Source organism: Phyllostomus discolor, chromosome 6, assembly GCF_004126475.2.
Source record: "Phyllostomus discolor isolate MPI-MPIP mPhyDis1 chromosome 6, mPhyDis1.pri.v3, whole genome shotgun sequence".
In the NCBI taxonomy this organism is placed as follows: domain Eukaryota; kingdom Metazoa; phylum Chordata; class Mammalia; order Chiroptera; family Phyllostomidae; genus Phyllostomus; species Phyllostomus discolor.
This window is the reverse complement of record NC_040908.2, coordinates 109,827,286-109,853,734: the sequence shown is the minus strand read 5'-3', so window position 1 is coordinate 109,853,734 and position 26,449 is coordinate 109,827,286. Positions and strand designations below refer to the sequence as shown.

The window sequence follows — 26,449 nt, the reverse complement described above, 5'->3', positions numbered from 1 at the left end:
ACCAATGGTTTTCAAAGCATGGACCTTAAATCAGCAGCATGGGCATCAACCTGAGTTTGTTAGAAACGCACATGCAACCTCGTATACCTGGGTATAAGGCACAGCAAACTATGTATGATCTACTTAGCTATTCTGATGATTCTAATGCCTGTTATGCTTTGAGAACCACTGACCTAGACAGTATTAACACCATTTTCTAAATCTAAAAAACATTACACTGAACAAAAGAAGCCAGAGACAAAAGAGCACATGTGAATTATTCAAAACGAGAATAGTGGCCCTGGCCAGTAGCTCAGTTGTTTAGAAAGTCCTCCCAATACTCCAAAGCTGAGGGTTCAGTCCCAGTCAAGGCACATCCGAGAGTCAACCAATGAATGCATAAATAAGTGGAACAATAAACTGATGTTTCTCTCTTTCTAAAATCAATCAATCAATCAATCAGTCAATCAAAAAGAAACCAGACTAGTGGTTGCTTGGGATGGAGAGAGGTCTGAATGGAAAAAGGCATGAGGAAAATTTCCGAAGTATTGAAAAGTTTTATCTAAATCTTGATGGGATGTAGACTAGGGTGTATACCTATGTCAAAACTTATCAAAATGTATACTTAAGATCTGTGAATTTCGCTATTTATAATAAAATACCAACAAAAATTAAAGTAAAATACATTAATGCCATTCTAATTATTTCTTTGTGAGGTTTATCAGCAAGAGGTATATTTTTACATAACAATCTTAAGATGGCCTGCAAGGTGCTACATGACCTGAGCCCTACTTACTTCCCTAGTATTACCTGTTACCAAGCCTCTGTCCCTTTGTACACCTTCGCCAGCACAAAGCCTGCAGTTTCCCAATGATACTCATACCTGTCCTGCTACAAGGCCTTCGCTCATGCTGTTTCTGCTCCCTAAAATGTTTCTCTTTCTTTCTTTTCACTGCTTAACTCCCATTCTTTTTTCAGTTCTAATTCTTCTGATTGTTCCTCAGGGAAACCCTCCCAAATCTGTATCCACGGACCTTTTGTAGGGCTGCTGTGTACACGTGTGCAGATTTTGCCTCTAAACAAGGTTTCCCAGCTGAGGTGATAACAGCTGAAATCCAGTGTGTGCTCCACTCACAAAGCCTTGTACATAGACCAGGGCTGTGCCAACCTGTTGGAAACTACCCTGCCTGGTTTCAGAAGCTGTAACCCCCTGCCAAGGCTAAGGCTGAGGGAGCGACCTTGGACTGTAAGCCACTAAGGAGACAAAAGCTTATCTCCCTGGCAGGAGCACCGCTTCTGCTCCTTTTTCTTCATCCACACCTGGCCACCAGTGCTTGGTCGGTTAGCCAATGACAGGCAAGATTCCCCAAGGGGAGAATGACTGAAGACAGGCACGATCACGTGGAAGGCCCCCAAGGAAGGACTTTGGGGGCTACAGCAAAAGGGGGTGATGGGCCCTCCTCCCTCGGCTTTGACAAAGCCTGAGCCCTCACTCTGTCTGCGAGAAGTCTCCTAATCTCTTGGCTGCCTTACTTCCCTTGCTCCACCTAAGCCTGAAACAATGACGGAGGGTGGTGCAGCCCTGTGCTGGAAAGGGCCACTTCCCTGGGTTTCATCACAATGATGTTTCTCTCTCTCTCTCTATCTCCCTCCCTTCCTTCTCTAAAAATAAATAAATACAATCTTAAAAAAAAAGAAGTTTGTTCCTCAAAGTTTTACAGCTCTTTAGCTATCTGACCCTGACTCAAAATAGGCCCTCAGAGCTCTTTGCTATCTATTGTTTGATCCTTACTGCCTGACAATGATTAATGAGTTTTACCTGTATTCCTGTGCAAATGAACCCAACAAAAACCCATTGAGGAATAGGCTCCTGGCCCTTCTCCTTTGAGAGATAGGCCACCTTTCCTCCCCAAGAAGATCATGTCTTGGTAGACTCATTCTCATCCATGATGGCCGGTGGGGGGGCCTGTGGGTGGAGCCCCCCAACACCAACCTGGAAGAAGGGCTGCCTTGTTCTGATTCATCATCAGAGGCATAGTCTACTTGCCAAACACTGCTATTCTCGGTTATTTCTGTCTTTGGGGACGCTTTTTATTTTTTGATTGATTGATTGATTGATTGATTTTTAGAGAAGAGCATAATGGGGGAGAGAGAAAGAGACGGAGACAGAGACAGAGACAGACATTGATTTGTTGTTCCACTTATTTCTGCATTAATTAGTGTTTCTTGTATGTGCCCTGACCACGGGTCAAACCTACAACCTTGGCACATCAAAACAATGCTCTTACCAACTGAGCTACCCAATCAGGGCATATGGACACCTTTTTTTTTTTAAAGATTGTATTTATTTATTTTTAGAGAGGGAAGGGAGGGAGAAAGAGAGAGAGAGAAACATCAATGTGAGGTTGCTGGAGGTCATGGCCTGCAACCCAGGCATGTACCCTGACTGGGAATTGAACCTGCAACACTTTGGTTTGAAGTCTGCACTCAATCCACTGAGCTACCCCAGCCAGGGCACACCTTTTAAAAAATAACACAAAAATACAATGTTGGCAAGCAGTAGCCCTGACCTTGTACTTCCCCTTCACAGTACTTATCATAGTTGTAATTTTACCTATATTTGTGTGAATGTTTGTTTCCCCCACTTAGACAGTAAGCTCTATGACAGTCAGAAACTGTCTGGTTTTGCTTATTGTCAAGAATGTCCAGTTCCTAACACAATGCCTGGTACATAGTGGGTATTCAGTGAACATTTATTAAATGCATTAGACTTCTAAAAAAGTTATTGATTGACTAGAGAGAGAGAGAGAGAGAGGGAAGGAGAGAGAGAAACATTGATTTGTTGTCCCATTTGTTTATGCATTCATTGGTTGATTCTTGTGTGTGCCCTGACAGGGTGTGAAACTTGCAAGTTTGGCATATCTGAACAATGCTCTAACCAACTGAACTACCCAGCCAGTGCCTGCATGAGACATTTTTTTTTTTAAAGAGAGAGGGGAAGGGAAAAAGAAAGAGGAGGGGAGAAACATCAATGTGCAAGAGAAACATCGATGGGTTGCCTTTCACAGGCCCCCAACCAGGGCCTTGCCCCGAAATCCAGATAGGTGCCCTGACCAAGGATCAAACTGGTGATCTTTCAGTTTGTGGAATGACACCCAACCTGCTAAGCCACACCAATCAGGACAAAACATTTTTTAATGATTGGAAAATATTAGGCTTTTTGAAGGTACAGACTGTATCTAATTTTCCGTTTTTATCTCCTCCTCCCTTTTGCAATTACCATACTGCTTTGCACATAAATGGCATTCAGTAAATTCCTCCTGATTGATTTAAAAATGTTCAAAGAAGCCATATGATGTTTTGTTCATACAAAACTGGATCTGGAAGCATATGATTACACACTGCATCAGTGATGATGAACAGCTGCTATTTATGAAGCCAAAAAGACAAAAAATGTTCAATGGATGAGAAATAGACTTCAATTGAAATGGGAAGGATTTAATTTAGCTTTTCAAACTCATTTCCTGACATGAAGCTTATAAGACACTATAAGACAATACCAAGGGAGGCTGTGAATTTTCATTTCCTTTATATATAAATGATCTGTGAAAAGTTTCCAAGATAGAACAACCACTTATTTGAAGGCTAAGGGGTATTTCTGACTAGGGTTCTCAACACTCTAATAGGAGATCAAATTTTTTTTTAAATAACAGTTTTTGGTTTTTTAAAGATTTTATTTATTTTTTAGAGAAGGGAAGGGAGGGAAAAAGAGAGGGAGCAAAGCATCAATGTGTGGTTGCCTATCACACGCCCCCTACTGGGGACCTGGCCTACAACACAGGCATGTGCCCTAGACTGAGAATTGAACCCACGACCCTTTGATTCACAGGTTGGCACTCAGCCACTGAGCCACACCAACCAAAGGGAAGGGGAAGAATTTTACAGAAAAGTTGCAAAAATAGTGAAGAGAGTTTACTATTAGTGTATACCTCTCACCTAGTTTCCCTTTGTTAACAACTTACATTATCATGGTACATTGTCAAAATTAAGAAATTGAAATATACATAACTATTAACTAAACTACAGACTTTCTATCCCAAGTGAGATTTTTTTTATTTCAACAGTGTATAAAAACACAAAAAAGAACAACAACAAAATGTGGACAAAAACAAAACAAAAAATTAAAAATAAAAAGAAACCCAAAGAAGTAAAACAAGAAAAAACAAAACAAAAAAAGGAAGAAAAAAAGGTCTATGAAAGATTATATCTTTCATATACATTTGGTCTAAACTCAGAGTAGAATTACATAAGTCTAGAGCTGAGTGAATCCTTCATCTCGAGGCAAAAGTACAATATCTTGGCTTTCTAAGAAAATTTAAATAACATCCCTAGCTCTGCCACTTTAAAGAGCTGTGTGTCTTTGAACTGTTTAATTACACTTAGCCTTGCTTCTCACATTTGTAAAATAAGGGTGGTGAGACCTCTCCAACTATGATGGCTCCTGAAATCCTTCACAGTAGAATTCAATGTTAAAAATGTAAGATTTTAAATAGGTAATTAGGCTTTTATAGTTATTAAATTAATACCATAAAGATAATACTCTAAATTTAAAAACTGTGGTATTTTATATATGTTAAATTAGTGACAAAGGCCCTGGCTGGTGTGGCTCAGTGGATTGAGTACTGGCCTGCAAATCAAAAGGTCACCAGTTTGATTCCCAGTCAGGGCACGTGCCTGGGTTGCAGGCAAGGTCTCCCCCAGTAAGGGGTGCACCAGAGGCAACCACACAATAATGTTTCTCTCTCTCTCTTTCTCCCTCCCTTCTCCTCTATGTAAAACTAATTTTTAAAATCTCTTAAAAAATTAGTGACAAAGTTGAACAACACATAAATAAATAAATAAATAAATAAATAGTGACAGAGACTGTCTTTGAAAAAACTTTAGTCAGTCTCCCCTGAGCCCTCCTCCTCTACAGGGGGTTTTGTCCTTGGGTCTTTGGTGTGCCTAGTCAAGTTGTAGCAAGCTCACTATGTAGTGAAATTCTGCTAAGTCAGTTAGAGAGAATCCTCCACCCTTGATATCTGATCACTCTGGATATTTGATCAAATTCCTTATCTCCCACCCTTGATATATGTCATCACCCTGGCAAGTTAGTTGAGGAAGAATTCCCCTCATCCTTGGTGTCTCCAGTAGGATTCCTTCCACCCCTCTAGCTATCCCCCCATCCTACCCTGTAGGAATGTAAAGACTTCCCTCTACCACCCCTGGTTTGATAGCTGGGTCTATGAAATAAACTGACAACAGGCAGGTTAACAGAAGAAAAGGTGTACACCTTTACTCATTTTTAGTACTACATGTGTAAGGGCATCATAGGAGAAAAAAGTGAATACCCCCCAAAGCAGTGGGATTTGAGAGCTTATACCACCTCAATAGGGGAGGGGGAGAGGGGATATATGCCACAAAGGGAGAGTAAACATTTTGGTAAGATGAATGGGCCCTTAGAATAGATAGGAAATATAATAGTCACAAGCCATTATATTTTGGGTATGGTGTGGACTTCTCATCTCCTTTTCTGTGATAAAAGTCAGTCTTCCCTAGCTGATGAAACTCCTGGGAAGAGGATTAATGACAGTTGAATTTCTTTTGGAGGATCTGTCTTGAAGCAGATAAGGGGAGTTTATAGAAAACCCGTTTTTCAAGTGCCTTCAGCTCAAAACAATTAATATACTAAAGCAGCATATTGTGGATAGCATGTCCCAAACTCCTTCACTCCCACTCTGCTCCTCGATTATAATCCCTTCCTGTACTTGTTGACCCCTAGCTCTCTCTTACTGCAATAGTCCTGACACCTATTACGATTGCCTTGAATAAAGTTCCTCAGTGTTTTTAACAAGTCTCAGAATAATTTTTAACATTAGTAATAATAAATATTAACTAATTTCTATTATCCCTGACTCATCAGAAAATTTTTAAAATATTCTTCCAAGTTTTAATAAAAGTCTTTAAAAATATTTTTGCTTTGTTATGGATAACATACATGCTGAAAGGCATTACACTTCCATGTGTCTTTTGCCCAAATATTTAGCACTTTTCTAATTTTATGACCAATAGTTCACTACTACGTCTTAGCTCCCACTGATCTCAGACATGTAGATTAATTTGGCTTGGAAATGCTTTAGTTGATTATCTTTTATTTGTAGAGCTATATCTCACAAATATGCTTCTCAAAAGAAAAGGGGAGACTGTTTATCTCTGCCTATGAAAATGTCATAGGAAAGCACATTCTTACTTTTTCAGTGGCTGACCTCGTCAAGAGTCTCATCTATCACCAGATGAAGAATGCTTAACAATGCCTGGCACATTAGAAGAGTTCAACAAATAACTGTAATTAATAATATTTTTTTTTGCACTGGCTGGTGTGGCTCAGTGGATTGAGTGCTGACCTGCAAACCGAAAGGTCATGGGTTCAACTCCTGGTCAAGGCACCTGCCTAGGCTGCGGACCAGGTCCCTGGGTGGGGGCATGTGAGAGGCAACCATGTATTTGTCGCATATTGCTATTTCTCTCTCTCTCTTTCTCCCTTCCTTCTTTTCTATCTAAAAGTAAATACATAAAATCTTTAAAAATAATTATAATTTTTAGCTTCCTTATTCTTCTTGAGTCTTCACTGCAAAAACTTATTCTGTCCTGCCTTTGCTTTACCTTCTTTTTCTCATTCCCAACTGAGTTCTCTCTTATCTTTAAAACAGTGACTTGCAATCTGCGGATAATGAAAGAGATAATGATATTTTGTCTGTTAAGGCATCATGCAAAAGTAATTCTGTACACCAGAATACGGGGGCAATATATACCGGTTATCCATTGGACAGTGTAATGAGGTCTAAAAGAGAAAATATTTCTATCAAGTCGTTGCTCACAAAAGTTTAGGTTCTTTCCTATCCCATTTTTACACATGAGGATGAGTCCCGCGCCACCCCCCCATAAGAAGTTATAACCAAGTTCTAAAGAAAAAAAGAAAAAGAGGGTCTGTGTGTAGCTGTTGCCGTTTTCCTTTTCCTGTTGCTCATTTGGTTTTGTGGCTTAATGACCCATGTAACAAATCCACCGGGCTCACCAATGTATGTGGTATCTGTCAAGTACCTAAACATGGTCACATTTACAGAGATAAACATTTTGGTGAAGTTTAATAGCTTTGTTGCCTTCCCCTAAAATTGTATTGTATCTGGTGTGCCAAAAAATCGTGTCCGTCGTTTATGTCTCAGACTCATACGAGTTGGAGATGACCATTGCTTTTGGGCATTGGCGTTGTACAGAGACTTGATAATGCTTTCACAGTTAAAAAACAGAGCACTTTGGGCCATAAATCAGAGGGTCTAAAATCATCATTTTAGGATATTCCTACTTAAACCTTACCCAATATTGGCATCAATTGGATGAGGATAATCATTCATTGCAATAAATATCCATCAAGAATTCAGGACGTGTCCATAAAATATAATTTGGTAGCACTTTCATATCCAACCTGAGCTACTGATACCAGATGAAGACTACCTAGTTGAGCAAACAAGACTTCGAGGAGGAGGAGCTTGAAGGAGGAGGGCCCGGGTAACCCAGCGCGAGAATACACCCCGGCGCATGCGTACTTCTTAGGCGGTAACTTCCATTTGCTAGATGGGGGAGATAAGTGAAATGCAGTCTACAATTTTCGAATTTCTGGTCTTAACCAAAAATTAAATTGTGAACAGTATTGTGGGTAACTTGAGAGCTTTATCCTCTGAGTTCAAAATTAAGAACAGTTGACATACACCGCTAACCCAAAAGGTTACTTCTCATATCTTCCCCGTCCCCTGGGACATAGGTGGTCTAGTCCATTCCACAGACTTTCGAGTCCTTGCAGCGGGTCGTTGATCGAAGGATTGGGCTAATTGCGACTGAAACGTCTTTGGAAGGAGAAAGGGGGTGAGGGAGCATCCCTTTGAGTTCCGCCTCTTATTTTTCAAGGCGGTAGTGGGAAAGGGGGGCGTAGGAAATACTGCCCTCGAGAGCCAACGGATCACACCTCTCCGTGCAAACTGCCCGGAGGGCGGCGGGAAGAGGGCAAGACGGGAGTAAGGAGAGGGAAGGAGCCAGGAAGCCGCGCAGGAGGGCGCGCGCGCGCGCCCCTTTTTCAGCAGTGTGGCGGGGTCGCACGCACGCCCGCCTCGGCGGCTGGGCGCGGTTTGCGACGGTGGGGGAAGCGGTGGAGGTGGCGGCGGCAGTGGCAACTTTGCGGCAAGCTCCGGCCGGGCTTGCTTGACGGCGGTGTGGCGGAGGCCCCGCCCTAGGCGGCAGGAACCTGGAGGGAGGCGGAGGAATATGTCCGAGAGGGAAGTGTCTACAGCCCCGGCGGGAACAGACATGCCTGCGGCCAAGAAGCAAAAGCTGAGCAGCGACGAGAACAGCAACCCGGACCTTTCTGGAGACGAGAATGTGAGTGGACCCCGGAGCAGTCCAGACGGGACTATGTAGTGAAAGTTTTAAATTCTTTTTAAAGTGTAGGAGCGGGGGCGGGCGCGCGGGCTGTTGGGGGAGGGAGAGGTGTCACGCTCAGGAAAACGCGGGCGTGGAAGAGAAAATCGAACTTGTCTCTATGGGGATTTTGAGCTGGGGCAGAGAGCAAGCAGAAACTTGACGGAGTGTGGTTTAGGAGATAGCGCCAAGGGTCTGCTCAGATCCCTTTGCGTGGATGAGGCGTGTTTGGGCCTTTGGAGGATTTGGGGAGAGTGCGGGGCTGAGATTCGGTTGTTTAAAAGGCAAGTTAGAGGTTTTTCTAAAAGTTGGAAGGAGAGGTCAGCGTGCAAAACGGACCGTTTTGAAGGAATTTAGAGACCATGTCACTCCTAGACTCTTACAGACAGCTGGATGGGAAGAATAGATCTTAATTTAAGGGGTTTTGGTGACTCGTAAAAGGGGGTTTTGTGTCTGCTTCTGTCCTGTCCGTGGAGATGGGGAATGCCGGACAGTCAGCTTTTCTTAAGGAGGAGCCGAATGAAAGGGTCGTCTTCTGACTTGAAGGGGAAAACCACCCTTGAGGAAGGACTGGGAAGGGATAGTTAATTTTTTGTACGTTTTTACTAATAAAGGAGACAACCTAGAAGGTTTTAGGTGACAGTGGTAAAGGTAGGTGTGGGCTCATGGCCTCGCAAGTGTATTGTGTTTTGGAATTAGATTAACAAAACAGCTGTGCAATGGATCTACTCCCAACTGTGTTTAGGTGAGATGCCAGTAGTAACTGAACTGACCATTAATTTTCAGTTTCTTGTTTCAATATATCCAATAAGGTCAGCAAAATGTCTTGACAGTCCATTCAAAGACAGTACTCAAAAATGCGAACCCCTTTTCATGCTTATATGGCAATGACATCTGAATACCTTTAAAAAACCTTTCAAGTGTTAAAGGAAAGTGGTGTAAATTCTTCATTTTCTCACATTGGTTAGTTTTAGGAATAAATAGATCATCTTACACATCCAGTTCTTAAATTCTACACCTCCCTACATCACTGATTGAAATGTATATATATACTTCTATATAGAGAGATACATATCTATATCTCTCTATGTATAGGTATATATATCATGGTGTCATGACCAAAATTTTCACTGAAGAGGTGGGGAAAGGAACTCGTTGTAGATAGAAGAAAGATATTTAGGGGCTTGTCAGTTTGGAATTTGGACATAAAATTTCTGGAAAGCTTAGTAGTTGAATGGTACTTTAAATCTCTTTTTTTTTCTGTTTGTTCTTCCCAATCTCATTATATATATACTGTATAAATAACTTACTTTTTTGTTCCAGTTGTTGGAGTCTGTTTTATTTCTGCCTTAAATTTCTTTAGGCAGATTAGGTTAGTAATAGGGGCACAGTATGGCTCCAAATGTTAGGTTAAAAATCTTCACTCTACTACTTACTGGATGCTTGACCTTGAGCAAGGCTAGTTGCCTCAGTTTCTTAATTTTAAGAATGGAGATAATAATGGTATTTACCTTCAGGAGCATTTGTAAGGATTAAGTGAATGTGCTTGAAGCTTGCCTCGTAGCAAATACTGTTTCAGTGTTATTTAATTACTGTTACTTATTTCATGATCATGTAGTGTAAATTGATGTTTTTGACCCTTCCACATATTAAATAATGCAGAAATGTAATGAAAATACCAATAATTTAGACTGAGGAAAATTTCAGGAGACCAAATGAATTGAAAGCCTACTTTCATTTTGCAGCCTCTTAGGGAATATATTTGCACATAAAGCTATTCACAAGCAAATGATGGGATTAAGCCATTGTTTTGGTCCCTCCATCCTGATGGGAACTTGAACCTTTTTTGTTTTCTTGGACACCTTAATGAATCCTGTGAAGCCTTCTCAGAATATCATTTTTTAATGTATAAAATACAGTGAAAAAGTTACAAACAAATTAATGATAAAAATCATAAAATGTTATAATAATGTTGAGGTTTGTTTTAATAAAATATTTTTCTAATTTTTTAGATTTATAGTAAATATTTTTTTATCAAATCAAAACAAACATTTTTTTTCTGTCACAACTACTCTGAGCCTTATTCTGTCTACTACACCCTCTGGTTTTGCTGGATTTCTCACTTTTTTTTTTAATTGAGTTTATCGGGTAACATTGAATAAAACCATACAGATTTCAAGTGTACAACTCAAATATTTGCACACTTCATTGTGAGACCATCGCCCAAAGCCAAATCTCTTTTTGTTCCCTTTTATCCCCACTTTGCTCTCCCTACACCGCCCGCCTTCTCTCTGGCTATCACCACAGTGTTCATATTCTGTGTTATATGTTTTTTGCTTAAGTGCTTCTTTTTTATTTTATTTAATTTTTATTGTATTTTTTTCCGTTTAATCCCCTTATACCCTCCTCCACCCAGCAATCACACTGTTGTCAATGTGCTTAAGTGCTTCTTTATTAGCACAATAAGTAACTAGATGTAGCAGCAGGTCTGATAGTTATGGTGGGCATAGACAATTTTCTGAGGTATACAACAACTATAAAGTGATATAACAATGAATACCAAGTCTTCATTGGTGAGACTAACTCCTATAGTAACATCAGCATGTATGTTACTTGCCTGTAATAGAAGGAAGGACTAAATTTCAGGTAAAGGTGGTGAAAACTAAAATGCTTCTTTTTGGCCATTTCAATTCACAGGCTCTCTTAATTTATCCATGGACCCCAGATTTAGGACATAGGTTAAGGGAAAGCAGTAAAGGAAGGGAATAGAAAACCCTATAAAAATAAGGTTAGAAAAAGCTAACAAGGGCAGTGGTTTTACTCTTGAGGGAGCTGAATAATGACAAGAAGGCCAAAAGCAAGTGGAGAAAGGATGGTGTTTCTGAGTTGGAATTAAAGTAGCCTGAGCAGTTGGTACTAAAAATTTTATTTATTTATTTTTTAGCGAGAGAGGAAAGGAGGGGAAAAGAGGGAGACAGACATCTATTGGTTGCCACTTGCACACCCCCAACTGGGGACCTGGCCTGTCCTGGCCCGCAGCCTAGGCATGAGTGCTGACCAGAATCGAACCTAAAAGAGGAAAAAAATGTAATGTACCCTATTATTGACAGTGTTTTGTGTGGCTTCTTGATTAGCAGTTTTATTATTTCATTTCTCTAGTGTTAAAAGATAATTTTCACAAAAAGGTAAGTGAATACATTTTTTACTTAATTTTTAAAGATTTTATTTATTTACTTTTAAAGAGAGGGAGAGAAACATCAATGTGTGAGAGACATAAGGATCAATTGGTTGCCTCTTGCAAGCCCCCAGCTGGGGACCTGGTCTGCAACCTAGGCATGTGCCATGACTGAGAATCAAACCCGTCGTGACCTTTCAGTTCCCCGGAGAGACACTCAATTTCACGGGGCACACCAGCCAAGATTGTATTTATTCATTTTTTAGAGAGAGGGGAAGAGAGGGAGAGAAACATCTATGTGGGAGAAACACATCAATTGATCAGTTGCTTCTGGCATGCCTCCAACTGGGGACCTGACCCACACAGCCTAAGCATGTGCCTGACTGGGAATCAAACCTGTGACTTTTTTTTCAGTTCGCAGGCCAGCACTCAGCCCACTGAGCCACACCAGCCAGGGCATGCATACATTATTTTTAAATCATGTTTTAGAGAGAGGGGAAGGGAGAAATAGAGAAACATTGATTTGTTGTTGTTCTTATTTATGCATTCATTGGTTGATGCTTGTGTGTGCCCTGACCTGAGATCAGACCTGCAACCTTGGTGTATTAAGGCTCTTACCAACTGAGCTACCTGGCCAGAGCAACATGTTAAACATTGTTTTTTAAGATTTTATTTATTTACTTTCAGAGAGAGGGGAAAGAGAGGGAGAGAAACGTCAACAGATGAAAGAGATACATCTCTCGCACATTGATAGGTTGCTTCTGACATGCTCCCAAATGGGGACTTGGCCCGCAACCCAGGCATGTGCCCTGACTGGGGATTGAACCAGTAACCTTTAGGTTCACAGGCTGGCACTCAATTCACTGAGCTCACCAGCCAGGGCTAAACATTTTATTTTACTCATGTGAGGGACTGGGCAAGTATTAAGTCAAACAGTCCAGATTTATAAGGATTAAAACAATGTTGAGGTAACATTGCAAATGGAGACAAAAACTTTTGTTTCAGAGGAGAAGGGAAGACATTTGAACCTCCTCTTTAAAGACAGAATTAGCACTGTTTTCTACACTAGAAAAGTTTTCTACACTAGATTTTAACTGTGTAAATACAACTGAAATGTGGGGAGAAATTGGGGGAGAGGAAAAGGGTAATTTCAGTCTAGGAATTGAACTTAAAAGTTCTACTTTTTTATATCTGTAAAGGCTGATTATACTTACATTAAAGTACAACTCAAGTTTTTATTAAGCACTTACTGTGCAATCTCTCCGCTTCATTCCTTTTCCTTTCACCCCAGATAATCAGTATATTCCATAATAACTATATTTAAAACGCATGTCATTTTGGGAGGAACCATTTGCAGTTTTGCAAACCACCCCCAAGAACTACTGTATAATGCCTTTTAGTTTCTAAGTGAAATTTTAATATACTTTTTGACATTCTGGTTAATTTTACCCTTTACAGTATAAAACCAGCTTTAGAAAGCAATAATTTAGAAATATCCCCTAAGGTAGTGGTTCCTAGACTGTGTTCTCATAGACATTTAATATGCACTCCGTGAAAAAAGATTTCCTGTGGAATGTATTTAGAAACTACTGCCCTAAGGTGATAGGTTTAAATAAATCTCTATTCCTAAGAACACATTGGAATATGTAATCAAAGGAGGTAGTGAAATCTTCTGAGATGAGTGGGCCATTAATATACACCAAGAACTGGAGATTAGGTATAAATTAGTTGAATTTTCAAGGTTTTCTCCCGCCATTCCTTGATTTAGAAGGAACTTACTTGGTAAGAGTTTCTGGAGTTCTAACATATAGGGTGGGGTAAAAGCAGGTTTACAGTTGAGTACTATGTAAAACGTTTTATTCTTGTATCATTATTAATTATTGTATTGTTTTCCATAAGAACAACTGTAAACCTATTTTATTATTTTAGAGCTATGAATCAAATTTCACTGTACAGTATATGTAGGGTTTTTAAAAAATTTTGAATGGTTTGTATTATTAAATAAGCATAATTTGAATAACAGGATTTTCAGAAACTAGATCTAAAGCTGGAAGTAATAATACTACAGCTTCAGATGGCCACTCCCTTTTCCTAAGTCTCAAAGCTGAGCAACAGTCAAGTAAATATATTGTAAATAAGACACGCAGTTAAGACAGCTTTAGGAGTCATACCCGTGGGTTTGAACCCCAGCAACCCTAACATGCAAAAGACTTCTTAGGCTCTCTTTTTTGTCATTGTTTTTCTTTTTGTATTTAGTTCTCTATTTGTTTTATTTCCTCTTACTTAAACTTTCTTGCACTTATTTTATTTTTTAATCTTTTTGGAGATTTTATTTATTTTTAGCGAGAGGTGAAGGAGGGAGAAAAAGAGGGAGAGAAACATCGATGTGTGGTTTCCTCTCACGTGTGCCTTCAACTGGGGACCTGGCCTGCAACTCAGGCATGTGCCCTGACCGGGAATCAAACCAGCAACCTTTCGATTTGCTGGCTGACACTCAGTCCACAGAGCCACACCAGCTAGGGCAGCGTCTCTTTAACTTCTTATCTAACGGTACCTTCTGTGAAGAGCTAAAAAAGACCAGTGTGTTGTTGTAAAGTCATTTGCTGCCGAAGTACAGTATTGCTGTTTCATGTGATTTTTTTTCACTTATGCCTACAGGATGATGCTGTCAGTATTGAAAGTGGTACAAACACTGAACGCCCTGATACACCTACAAACACGCCAAATGCACCTGGAAGAAAAAGTTGGGGAAAGGGAAAATGGAAGTCAAAGAAATGCAAATATTCTTTTAAATGTGTAAATAGTCTCAAGGTAATGTGCAGAATACAAATCCTGTTGACTGAATACTAGGCTGCAGAATTATTTATTAGTGGTAAAGTTTTTATGCTCAAGATACTCTGTCAAGTTAAAAACATTTTAAAATTATAGTACTTTGAAATTTTGATTTTGTAGTGCAGATTGAATACTGCATAGTTATAATCCATTCTACATTTGTTTAGCTTTTTTTGTTTTGTCTCAAATGGGTAAAAACACATGCTACTTTCAGGTACCTGTTACTAAAGAGAACTCATTGACTTTGAGATAGCATAAATTGAAAGAGATGCCTTAGTTTCTGCAGTTTAAAAAAAATTTAACTCTTTTTAAAAATGTTTTTTAAAGATTTTGTTTATTTACTTAGAAGAAAAACATCAATGTGTGAGAGAGACATCAATCTATCTGTTGCTTCTCTCATGTCCCCTACTGGGGCTCTCGCCCCCAACCCAGGCATGTGCCCTGAGAATGAAACCATGACCTTTTGGTTTCCTGTACACCCATTCCACCGAGCCACACCAGTCAGGGCTGTTCCATTTATTTATGCATTGATTGCTGTTTCTCGATCCCTGATGAGGGAACAAACCCACAACCTTGGTTTATCTGATGATGCTCTACCCCTGACCTACCCAACCAGAGCCTTTAAAAATTGTTTGACTATTCAATATTTGTAGAAGACAAGTAATTGGGGTTATTTAAATTACTTCTTCCTCATTTATAAAAGGGATTACTGCTATTTATTTAAAATGTTTTTCTTTACATATATTCATTTTTGTTGTAAATTTGGAGTTATTGTCCATAATGCTGAGCAGAACTTTGCATTACATTATCTTATACATATGTAAGTTAGAATCTATTCTAAACATACAAGTATACTTTCAGGTAAAGTCTTCAGAAAGCATAAACAATTATGAGTATGTGCAAATTATTTGTGTAACAAAATTCATTGTTCAGTGTGTGTCAAATTATACTCTTAAAAGAAGGGGATAAATCTCAGTATATATTTTTTGAAAGGTAAAGTGTTATGGTTTCATGTTAAATTTTAGTTATATCAACCTATTTTTAGATAGTGTGTCTGGAAGGTTGCTTTAAGTGTCAGTTAAATATTTTGATTAAATATTTCAAAGCTTAAAGCTATGGCCTTTCAAAGGGTAAGAAGTGAAAGTTGTTAGACTTTTAAAGTGGAAACAGTATCTTTAAGTGAAATGAAAGTTACTGTTATGCCAAGAGATTGCCAGTAAAATCCTGAGACTGAAAAATAACTGAACAGAAGTGAGTACTTTTTTGTATACACCTCCTTATAGCCAGCCTCCTGGTAGCTGAAGGTGTAGTCCATTGTCTTCTCTGGCCTCCACTGTTCAATTACCAAACTTGTTTATTACAGAACTTGGGATTTTTTTCTTTTAGGACCCAAATTTAAGGTTATTTAAAACTGTTTTTCTAGCACTAATGGAAAGCAATGATTTTAGTGGTGTCTGACATGTTTCATTTTACAAGGGAAAAATTAAACCTAATCAAGTTTAGCCAGTGCTAAAGAATTTGTAGCAACTCTTACTTAGGTCACTTGTTGGTTTCCAATTTCAGAAAAATAAATTGTGTTCTTACATCCTGAGAAATGCATCTGCCACAATAATCCAGTTTTGATTTAGAAAAATATGGTTGAATATAAGAAAATAGAAGGCAAATATCTATTTTCATAGGTCAGTGCTTGTTACCTAACTTCTGATTTAAGCCTTTGACTATTATAAATTTTATCATATACTGATATTTTAAATTTGAAAACTGGACAAATGGATGTTTTCAGAGTCAAAAGTCAGTTTATGTGTTCTACCACAAAACAATGGCTTCCATTTTTGAAAACTGTTGTAAGGGGGATGGCCAGTTTACTACCACTTTTTGGTTTCTAAAATATATTGATTTTTCTTATTTCATGGTTATTTTATAGGAGGATCATAATCAGCCATTGTTTGGAGTTCAGTTCAACTGGCACAGTAAAGAAGGGGATCCACTAGTGTTTGCAACTGTGGGAAGCAACAGAGTGAGTATTAAGGGATCTGTTTGGCATTTGGTTAGATTATTACAGTAGATTCTGGTGTTAATGTAATAAATGTAATGATTTTTTTAAAGGGTACTTCTTATTTTTAAATTTTATGTATGGATTGATTTTAGAGAGAGAGAGAAACAGCCACTTCATTTATGCATTCATTGGTTAATTTCTTGTATGTGCCCTGACTAGAGATTGAACTTGCAACCTTGGCATATTGGGATAATACTGTAACCAGCTAACCTACCTGGCCAGGGCTTAACAGTAATGATTTTGAGATAAATTTTGTGGACATGGCCAGTTGGACATTATTATTCCTTTCTGTAAGAATGAAGCATTCTAGATGTTGTCTAATTAAACCTAGAATTCATGACTGAAAATACATCTTTATTTTGCATATTATTTATTCCCAATTGTTCACAAAACAGGTTTCTGTTTATACTTTGTGTTAATAATTTGTTTTTGAGTTGTTGAAAGAATTGACATTGCTCTTTTGGAAGTGATTGTAATAACTTGTCATTCTAATTTGTACAAGAAGTCTGATTTCTTTTTTTTTTTTAAGATTGTATTTATTTATTTATTTATTTTTAGAGAGGGGGGGGGGAGAGAGAGAGAGAAAAAGAAAGAGAAAGAGAGGGAGAGAAACATCATTGTGCGGTTGCTGGGGGTCATGGCCTGCAACCCAGGCATGTACCCTGGCTGGGAATCGAACCTGCGACACTTTGGTTCACAGCCCGTGCTCAATCCACTGAGCTACACCAACCAGGGCAGAAGTCTGATTTCTTAATCCTCTATATAAATGCAAAGCATAAATCCAGGGAATATACATAGTAATTATTGAAAGTATTTTAATTATTTGCAGTAAACATTTGATTTGTTTTATTTGAGGAAGCCAAGAGTTATCTTGAACTGAGAAAAGTACATGGAAAAAAAGCATGCTGGCCACTTTTTTCTTTAACTGTGCATTTATTTATTTATTTATTTATTACTTTATTTACTTATTTTAAAGTGAGACAGGAAAAGAGGGAGAGAAACATTGATCAGCTGCCTCTAGCACACACCCCAACCAGGGACTGGATTCACAATCCTGGCATGTTCCCTGATTGGGAATTGAACCAGTGACCTGTCACTTTGCAGTACGATGCCTAGCCAACTGATCCACACTGATCAGGGTGCTAGGCACATTTTTAATGTAAATCCTTATTTAACTTTTTAGTTGAACCAGGGGCTTAGCATGTGGATTCTAAGATTTATTAATAAGTAAATAAGTGGAGAACAGGAGACTTTCTAAGTGCTTTCTAGAGAGTCTCAGGAGTTTTCTATTAAATTGAAATCACTTAAGGGAAAAATTATTCTAAGTTTTTATTAGGTAACATTCTGGGTATTCATCAGTATTCTAGTAGGTGGGAGGAGGAATAATGTGGAACTAGATTGGTGTATTCAGAAAGATGGGAGAATGGACTAGTTTGAAAATGGGTTGACAACAAATACAAGTTACGTCGTCTACCTTCAGGTCAAGGGAAAGTGAGGTGAATCTGAGAAATGTTCCATAAGTTATTTTAGTAGAGTAAAATAAAATATTATGCTGCTTTAGTATTGTGCTTAAGTTCTTAAAGAAATAAAAGAACATAGCCAAGGTTGGTGTGGCTCAGTGGATTGAGTGCCGGCCTATAAAACAAAAGGTCACCAGTTCCATTCCTAATCAGGGCACATGCCTGGTTTGGGAAGCATGTGAGGAGCAACCTTTTACCTCTTACACATTGATGTTTCTCTCCCTCTCTTTCTCCCTCCCTTCCCCTCTCTCTAAAAAAAGTAAATAAATAAAACATTTGAACAAAAAAGAAATAAGAGAATGTGACCCTTTTTTAAAGATTTTATTTATTTTTAGAGCAAGGGAAAGAGAGGGAGAGAAACGTCAGTGTGTCCTTGGCTCTCATGAGCCATCCACTGGGGACCTGGCGCACAACCCAGGCATGTGCTCTGACTTTGGTTCAGGCCAGCACTCAATCCATTGAGTCACATTAGGCAGGGCAAGAGGATGTAATTTTTAATGTGCACCGTTTCCTATTGTCTGTGGTGAATTTTTAATGCACAGTTTCTTTGTCTAACGGCCACCGTAATGGGAAGGCATCTTCAGACCAAAAGAGGATGCAGAATTAATAGAATGAAACAATTTATTATAGGGTAATTTACTTATGGGAAGATTGGGCCTGAGTAGACAGACTGCCCAGTTTTGAACAATTCTCCACTAAAGACTCCTATTTCTGTACTGTTTTTATAATACAACTCAGGTACTGTTAATTGCAAGACAGAGGGACAAAGAATGCAGTAGCACCTGTGCTCATACTTCCGGTGGTCAATACTGTCACCAGTTTGATATTCATCCTGGCCATTACTAACAAAAGTATTAGGTTTACATTTTAGGGAACACAGACAATCATTAACTGGAAAGCTTTCATATGCTTACTAAGGACATTGAGGTTAGTCAAAGGTCACAGCATAAATGATGGGGATGGGTTTTGTTCATATCTACAAAGGTGTAGATATAGGTGTATATACACCTATATTTGTTTCCCTTTTTTTTTATTGAATTTATTGAGGTGACATTGGTTCACAAAATGTTTTTTCTTGGTGTTGATATTCTGTTCTCAATCAAAATTAACTTGCTAACAGGGAATTAGTCTTATAATATTTAATATATTCTGGAAATTATGTAACGCCTTAGACTTTATAATGTCTTCCTTAAATTAAAGGAGCTATTTTCTTTTGCTTTTTGCTTTAAGAGGAAGGGAAGGAAAAGGGTGGAGAGAAACATCTATTGGTTGCCTCTTGTATATGCCCTGACCAGGTGTCCTTTTGTTTTGCAGGATTATGCCCAACCAACTGAGTCATAGTAGTTAGTGCTTAAAGGAGCTATTTTAAAAGAATAGTTTCTGTAGTATCTTAAAGATACAGTTGTGACTAAAATATGTTTAAAAGCTAAAAATGTGTTTCTGTGTTTGAGATAAAATTTATTGTATTTTGTTTTCATTAGGTTACTTTATATGAATGTCACTCACAAGGAGAAATCCGGCTATTGCAATCCTATGTAGATGCTGATGTATCCTTTCCTGAGTTTTCAATATCTTTGGGTAAAGAAATTGACTTTTCATAAGTACACTGAACCTTTTCTAAATTAATTAGACCCCTAAAGTTATATTGTTCTTTCTTAACCTTAACTAATACTGTTCCTTCACAGCCATCCAGGAAATTTCTGGTATCTAGTTATGTAGTTTTCCTAATCTCTAGAAATTCACTGTAGAGTAGATATAAGGGAGGATGGTACAGGTGGCTAGAGTTGAGTGTTGGAAATCCAGTAACAGACAAATGTTGAAAGAGTAGCTAAAAAACCTCCTGTTTTCTTGTTGTTTTGTTTTCAGATTATAAGAGAAAGTTTATTCAGAAAGTTGCAGAGGTAGTAGAAGTGAGCCAGGAGGGCTCTATAGGCTCAGAAAACAAGGTACAGAAGCAGAAGAAGGGCCCTTGGCCCTTAGGAAAGGGAATGCCAAAGGTTCCACACCTGGGAGGAAGGAGAGGGGGCAGGGAAAGGCATGGGCGTACTTCTGGGTTTTTTTGTGGGGGGGGGATTTAGTGGGGTTTTTTTGCTTGTTTTACCTTGTCTAGAATGGTATCATTTCAGAGTAGTTACATTGATGAACTTGGGTTGATCAGAAGGAGGTCATATCAAGTATTTGATCCACAAAGCCTACAGGGAAAAAACACACATGTCCAGTTTGTTTAGGAAACAAAATATCGCAAAACATGAGTTCATAAAGAAAAAAATTAAAAAAGCCAAAGGGTTGGATGAAAAATAAGATGTTCCATCTAGATCTATTTGAAAACTTAGCAAACAAGAAAAGACAAGGACTTTCAGTCTTTCCTAGGTAATATGGAATGAAGTGACCTGCAGCCATATTGGGAAGGTCTCACAGAGGAAAAAGTGGAAAACTGAATAGTTAATCATCTTTGTTTAGAGGCACATAGTTAGAAGTATTAGCATAGAGCAAAAGTCTGCAAAGAATAGTCCCTGGGGCTGGCCATCTGTTTGTTTTTGGTTTCTTAATTGAGGTAATGGGCTACCCACCTGTTCTTGTAAATCAGATTTTGTTTGGACACAGCCATGCCCATCTCTTACATATTATCTAGCTGCTTTCAAAACAGTTATACAAAGAGCTAAATAATAATCAAAATTGAGTGGAAGACTGGTTTTGTTTGATCATTTGATAGAGATTTTAAACCTAAAAGTCACCATTGTTTAAATGTAGTGGCGTAAAGAATAAGAACTTCTGTGTCAAAACTCTAGCAGTTCTTTGGAGGATTCCATGTATTGTAATCGTTGACCTGTTTACTTATCAAAAACAAACTATATTTCTTAACCAGCATTTTGTAGGCTGATGAAAACTTTTATACTTGTGCATGGACATATGATAGCAATACAAGCCATCCTCTGCTGGCTGTGGCTGGATCTAGAGGCATAATCAGGATAATTAATCCCATAACAATGCAGTGCATAAAGGTGGGTTTTCTGGTTAAATTGTACATCTGCTTTCTTTTGAATGCAGATCTGTGAAAACATGTCATGTTGAATTTAAAACTAAAGGAATTAAGTGACTACAATTTCTAATTTAATTTGTACTTTGCTTATTTCATCCTTTAGATGAGTCTTAATCATTTAAAAATTTATTTATTGATTTGAAAGAGGGAAGAAGGAGGAGAGGAAGAGAGAGCAACATTAATCTGTTCCATTTATTTATGCATTCATTGGTTGATTCTTGTATGTACCCTGACTGGGGATGGAACCCGCAATTTTGGGGAATGTGATGACACTCTAACATTTGCGCTACCTGACCAGGGCAATTTGCATTAATTTCTTTCCTTCTGCCTTGCCTTATTTTTAGAACCTCTAAATGAATAATAATAGAAGAGTGAGTCCACCTTTCAAGGCACGCTAACTAGTATTAAAAGGTTGGAAGTTGATACTAAGTGTGTCACTTGAAAAGTTTTTTTACCCCGAGGACACAGAATTACCTGAGAATCTTTCAAATCTTTGCCTTGCCTCTGCTAATCCAATCAAATTAGATTATCTGCATGTGGTATTTGAGCATCTTGTTATTTTTTTCTTCAGGTTTGTTGGGTGATTTAATATGTAGCCAAGGTTGAGAACCATTACTTTAAGTGAAACTTTTTTCATTCTCTTAGCATTAATGAAAAACAATTTATAATCATTTTTCTTAGCAAAGATTTACTTACAGATTAGCTATTTTACAATAGAATTTTATTTTTATATGAAAGCTGATATGTTTTAAATTTATTATAGCACTATGTTGGCCATGGAAATGCTATTAATGAGCTGAAATTCCACCCAAGAGATCCAAATCTTCTCCTTTCAGTCAGTAAAGGTAAGAGAAGGGAATAGTTACTTTTTGTTTTAAGGGACAAACTGTTCTAAGGGGAAAAAGCCATATTTAAAAGTAATTTAGAACAGTAAGTTTTAATACAAAAACAAAATCATAGGCTATATTAGCATCCCCAAACCAAGAATTGGGGAAAGGGACCATGAAATATACTGTGATATCATATAGAAATAAAATAATTGGTACTGAGGGTTAGTTTTGTTTCCATTATTTGCTGTATTGCATTTTAAAGATAGGTTTGCAACTATCACTCTCTCCAGTAATATAATAAGAAATAATGCATCTGAAAATCCTTATTGCATTTATATATAAAAGCTTTTGTTTTATAAAGGATTCCCTTTAGAATTTCTTAAAAAGCAAAGTTCTACAGAATAAGCTCTTTGAGATATTTTTCATATATTTAGCATTGCCTCTCTGTATTCCTGTATCAGCATTATAAGTTTATTTTGATTTAGACAGGCTTCTTAATTTTTTCTGAGCTCTCTGAAATGATTTGGGTTGTTATTGCTACATTCTGTTCTTGATTGTCCTTTCTCTTCTAAATTATTACTCTAGTCAAGTTTCTTTTCTTTATTTTTAATTTTTAATTATTGATTTTAGAGGGAGAGGAAGGTGGGGAGAGAGACATCGATTTATTATTCCACTTATTTATGCATTCATCGATTGATTCACAAGAATCACAACTGCACCCCGACCAGGGATTGAACCTGCAATCTTGGCGTATGGGATGACACTCTAACCAACTGAGCTACTGGGCCAAGGTTTCATTTATTTTCCAAAAGGCTTGTCATATATATAACCCCTCCTCTCCAGTTTGTTCAAATTAAAACTCTTAGGAAATTATTTATTTTTGGAAATTGACACCTAAGAACTGATAACTTTTAAAAAAAAAGATTTTATTTATATTTAGAGAGAGACGAAGGGAAGAAGAAAGAAAAACATCATTCAGCTGCCTCTTACACATGGCCCTCACACCAGGCATGTGCCCTGACCCAGAATCTAACTGGTGACCTTTCACTTGGTGAGATGCCAACCAACTGAACTTCCCTGTTCAGGGCCTGATAACTTTCTTGATAACAGTAGTTGGGTTGGGTGTTATTTTACAAGTGATAGAGGCTATAATACCTCATTTGTTCTAAATATTCTAACTTTTAACCCTGTTCTTCCTCCAGTGTGTCAGTAAGAGCATTTTTCAATCAGCTTTTCAACTAACTAGGAATTTTGCTGCACACAAAACCACCATGAAAGTGAAAGAACTAACCTACAAAATAGGAGAAAATTTTTTAAAGATTTTATTTATTTATTTTTAGAGAGGGGAAGGGAAGGAGAAAGAGAGGGAGAGAAATATCAGTGTGTGATTGCCTCTTAACCCCTACTGGGAACTTGGCCTACAACCTAGGCATGTGCCCTGACTGGGAATTGAACCTGCGACCCTTTGGTTCACAGGCCGGCACTCAGTCCATTGAGCCACACCAGCCAGGGCTGGAGAAAATGTTCCTAAATCATATATCTAATAAGGGCTGTTATTGGTAAATAATAATGAGACATTCAAATTTAAAAATGGGTAAAAGTTTTGAATGACATCTTTCAAAGAACTACACAAATGTTTGATGAGCACATGAAAAGGCATTCAGTATCTCATTAATCATTGGGGAAATACAAATCAAAAACACAATGAAATACTACCTCACACCTACTAGAATGGTTATAACCAAAAAGATACAATAAAGTGTGTAGGATAGGATGTGGAGATACTCTCCTCCCCCATATTGCTGGTGGGAATGTAAATGTAGCCACATTGAAAAACAGTCTTGCAGTTCCTCAAATAGTTAAACAGAATTACCATTCCTGGCAGGGAGGGGGTTGTATATAACAAATGCCTATGTAAAAATTTGTGGACTATTGGAATGAAGTCATTTTTATGACAGTATTAAATTCCATTATGTACCAACATAATGTATCAAGGTATTAACATAATACGTATATTTTAATTAGTTATAAGTACATTATAATTATTAATTTGTACATTGTACAGTGTAATGTATACATTGTAAGTAGTGTAATATGAGGTCTGGCAAAAGTAATACCCATTGTTTATGAGGTTTTATGATTTTTATTACAAAATCATAAGCATGTAATTCTATAACATAATATCACACTCAAGCACTCCATATGACATTTTGGGTGAAATGTTCAAATTGTTGCCCATCTCACACAAGACATTCATGTGCCCTACCAATCTCAGGGTCTAGTGTTACTTCTGCCAGACTTTGTATGTTAATATTTGTTTACAACATGAACATTGTTACAGTTCAGGCTTTGCTTGACATTTATATTATTATTGTACTCTATTTTGTTAGTAGTATTTAGTGGAAAATAAGATGGCTTGAATTAGTTATAACCTTTTATTTTTATTTTTTCTTGCTGTGAGTATGCTTTATTTAAATTTGCAAGAAATAGAATGCCAGCTGTCGTTTTATCAGTTTTTTGAGGACTTCAGTAAAGAATTTTAGTTGTTTTTTTCTTTTTTATTGATTTTATTGGGGTGACACTGGTTAACAAAATGATATAGGTTTCAGGCACATAATTCCATGACACACGTTCTGTACACTGTGCTGTGTGTTCACCGCCCCATACAGTTACAATTTTTAAAAGGTCTGTAAACTACAAAATTGTCATGTGTAAGGATTCCATGCTTAGGCTTTACTGTGCGTAAGTCCAAACTTTTATAACTTTTACTTTAAAGAGGTTTTGAATGTCCACAGTAAATGAATGATAAAAATTTATCTTAATTTTTTTATGTCTGCACTAGATCACGCTTTACGGTTATGGAATATCCAAACGGACACTCTGGTGGCAATATTTGGAGGTGTCGAAGGGCACAGAGATGAAGTTCTAAGTGCTGTAAGTTGAAAGCTGCAGGCAGTGACTTTGAGGTGCACATAGTTGTGAACAATCTCCCCCTTCCTGCAACTCTTCCCTTAAAAGAAGACATATGGTTTCTTTTCATATAGCCTGCCAGAAGTCCTGCCATTTACTTGTGAAATGCAAGGTTTTTCTCTTACAGGTGAAGAAATAAAATAAGTAAGGGTCTTTGTGTTTTACCTGTACTCAATGCACTGTTTCATATCAGGGCCAGGTTCTTCTGGAGGAATACCATGAACTTGTTTTTTTCTTTTATTGATCTAAAATCGCCAAGTTAACTTTTGCTGTTTCTTAGTTATTGAAAGAAAAGGTTAAATTAGTTAGCAATTAAGAAACTTCATCTTTTATTTGCAGGCAGTGTTTTATTGTGCTCACACTGAGTTTTAAATAACTCTTGTTGATGGCATGGTGCTATCTGATGATGTACGTGTTTTTAATCAGGTTTCAGATTTTGACATTATAATTGGAAGTACTAAGTATTCCTGTAGTTGCAGTTTGTATGTTTTTGTGAGAATCATGCCTACTTGAAGATAACCTGCCAACCAGGCTTTTCTAGAAGTCGAAGTAGTCTTCTTCGTTTGGTTCCATATGTGAAAAAGCCAAGGCTAGCATTCTTTATTAAGAATTTTAAATTAGAGCTACTGGCTTTATTGGTGCTTTGTTGCTTTTGACAAGTGAGATAATTAGGAAAAGTAGTAGCAGCCAGGTTTATGAATTCATTAGTTAATAAAATTATATCGGCTTCAGGTGTACAATTCCATAATATATCATCTGTATATTGTATTCTGTGTTCACCCATCTAAAGTCATCTCCTTTCATCACCATATACTGTGTTTTCTTTTTTGTTTCTTTTTTATTTATTAAAACGAGAACAGGTGACAGTCTGTATTTCTTCTCTGTGATATAGAATTCAGTGTTAGAAGCATAGATGTATGAAATTTTCATTAGCGCATGTACCATGCACTAAATAGCATATCTGTGCCACAAGGTCTTATCCATGAAATAAAGTGGAATAAGGTTGTTATAATAGATCATCTGCTAGATGCGTATTAAGAATTTATAAATTACAGATGATAAACTTATTTTCAATTTTAGGCACTTTTAAAAAGTCATTTAAAAGTGAGCTCTAAGATCAGTATAACTGAAGTTTTTGACTTAGATGTACAGATGAAATTTCATTTGTTTAGGGACTTATTGTAGCTTCACAGACAGAAGTCAGTTTCATTGCTTGATTAGGGTTGGACAAAGAAAAGAAAACTTCAGGTTTTTGTGTCATACCTCAGCATTCAGTTTATTTTCAAAATCAAGCAAAGGAAATATTTTAAAGTTCGTTGAAGATAAAATGAAATTCAAATACTGTGCTTTCTTTGCCTTTCCTATTGAATAAACTCATTCACTGTGGTGGTGACAAATCACATAAAACTAAATCTTAAAAGCAGTAAAAACTCTTTTATTTCCTACATAGGTGCAACCCAAAATGTTAGTGTTATGGTTTCATAATACTCTGCATCAGGTAAAAATTGAGTAGTGTAATTAGAAAAATAATTTAAATAG

General features: G+C 37.6%; 1 protein-coding gene across 3 annotated transcripts in view; it reads left to right on the top strand.

Moving 5' to 3' along the window:
* Nucleotides 1-7,793: 7,793 nt before the first annotated feature.
* The window catches only part of EED (embryonic ectoderm development), a 31,903-nt gene continuing 13,247 nt past the window's right edge, over nt 7,794-26,449 (top strand). The window contains exons 1-7 of one of the 3 annotated variants that reach the window (XM_028515575.2): nt 7,794-8,448; nt 14,321-14,473; nt 16,419-16,511; nt 19,552-19,617; nt 20,947-21,072; nt 21,874-21,955; nt 24,783-24,874. In XM_028515575.2, coding sequence (XP_028371376.1) covers nt 8,335-8,448; nt 14,321-14,473; nt 16,419-16,511; nt 19,552-19,617; nt 20,947-21,072; nt 21,874-21,955; nt 24,783-24,874 — 726 coding nt within the window. In that variant the 5' untranslated portion in view covers nt 7,794-8,334. The remainder of the gene's footprint in view (nt 8,449-14,320; nt 14,474-16,418; nt 16,512-19,551; nt 19,618-20,946; nt 21,073-21,873; nt 21,956-24,782; nt 24,875-26,449) is intronic. The other 2 variants (XM_028515574.2, XM_028515573.2) reach the window with 2 other exon arrangements.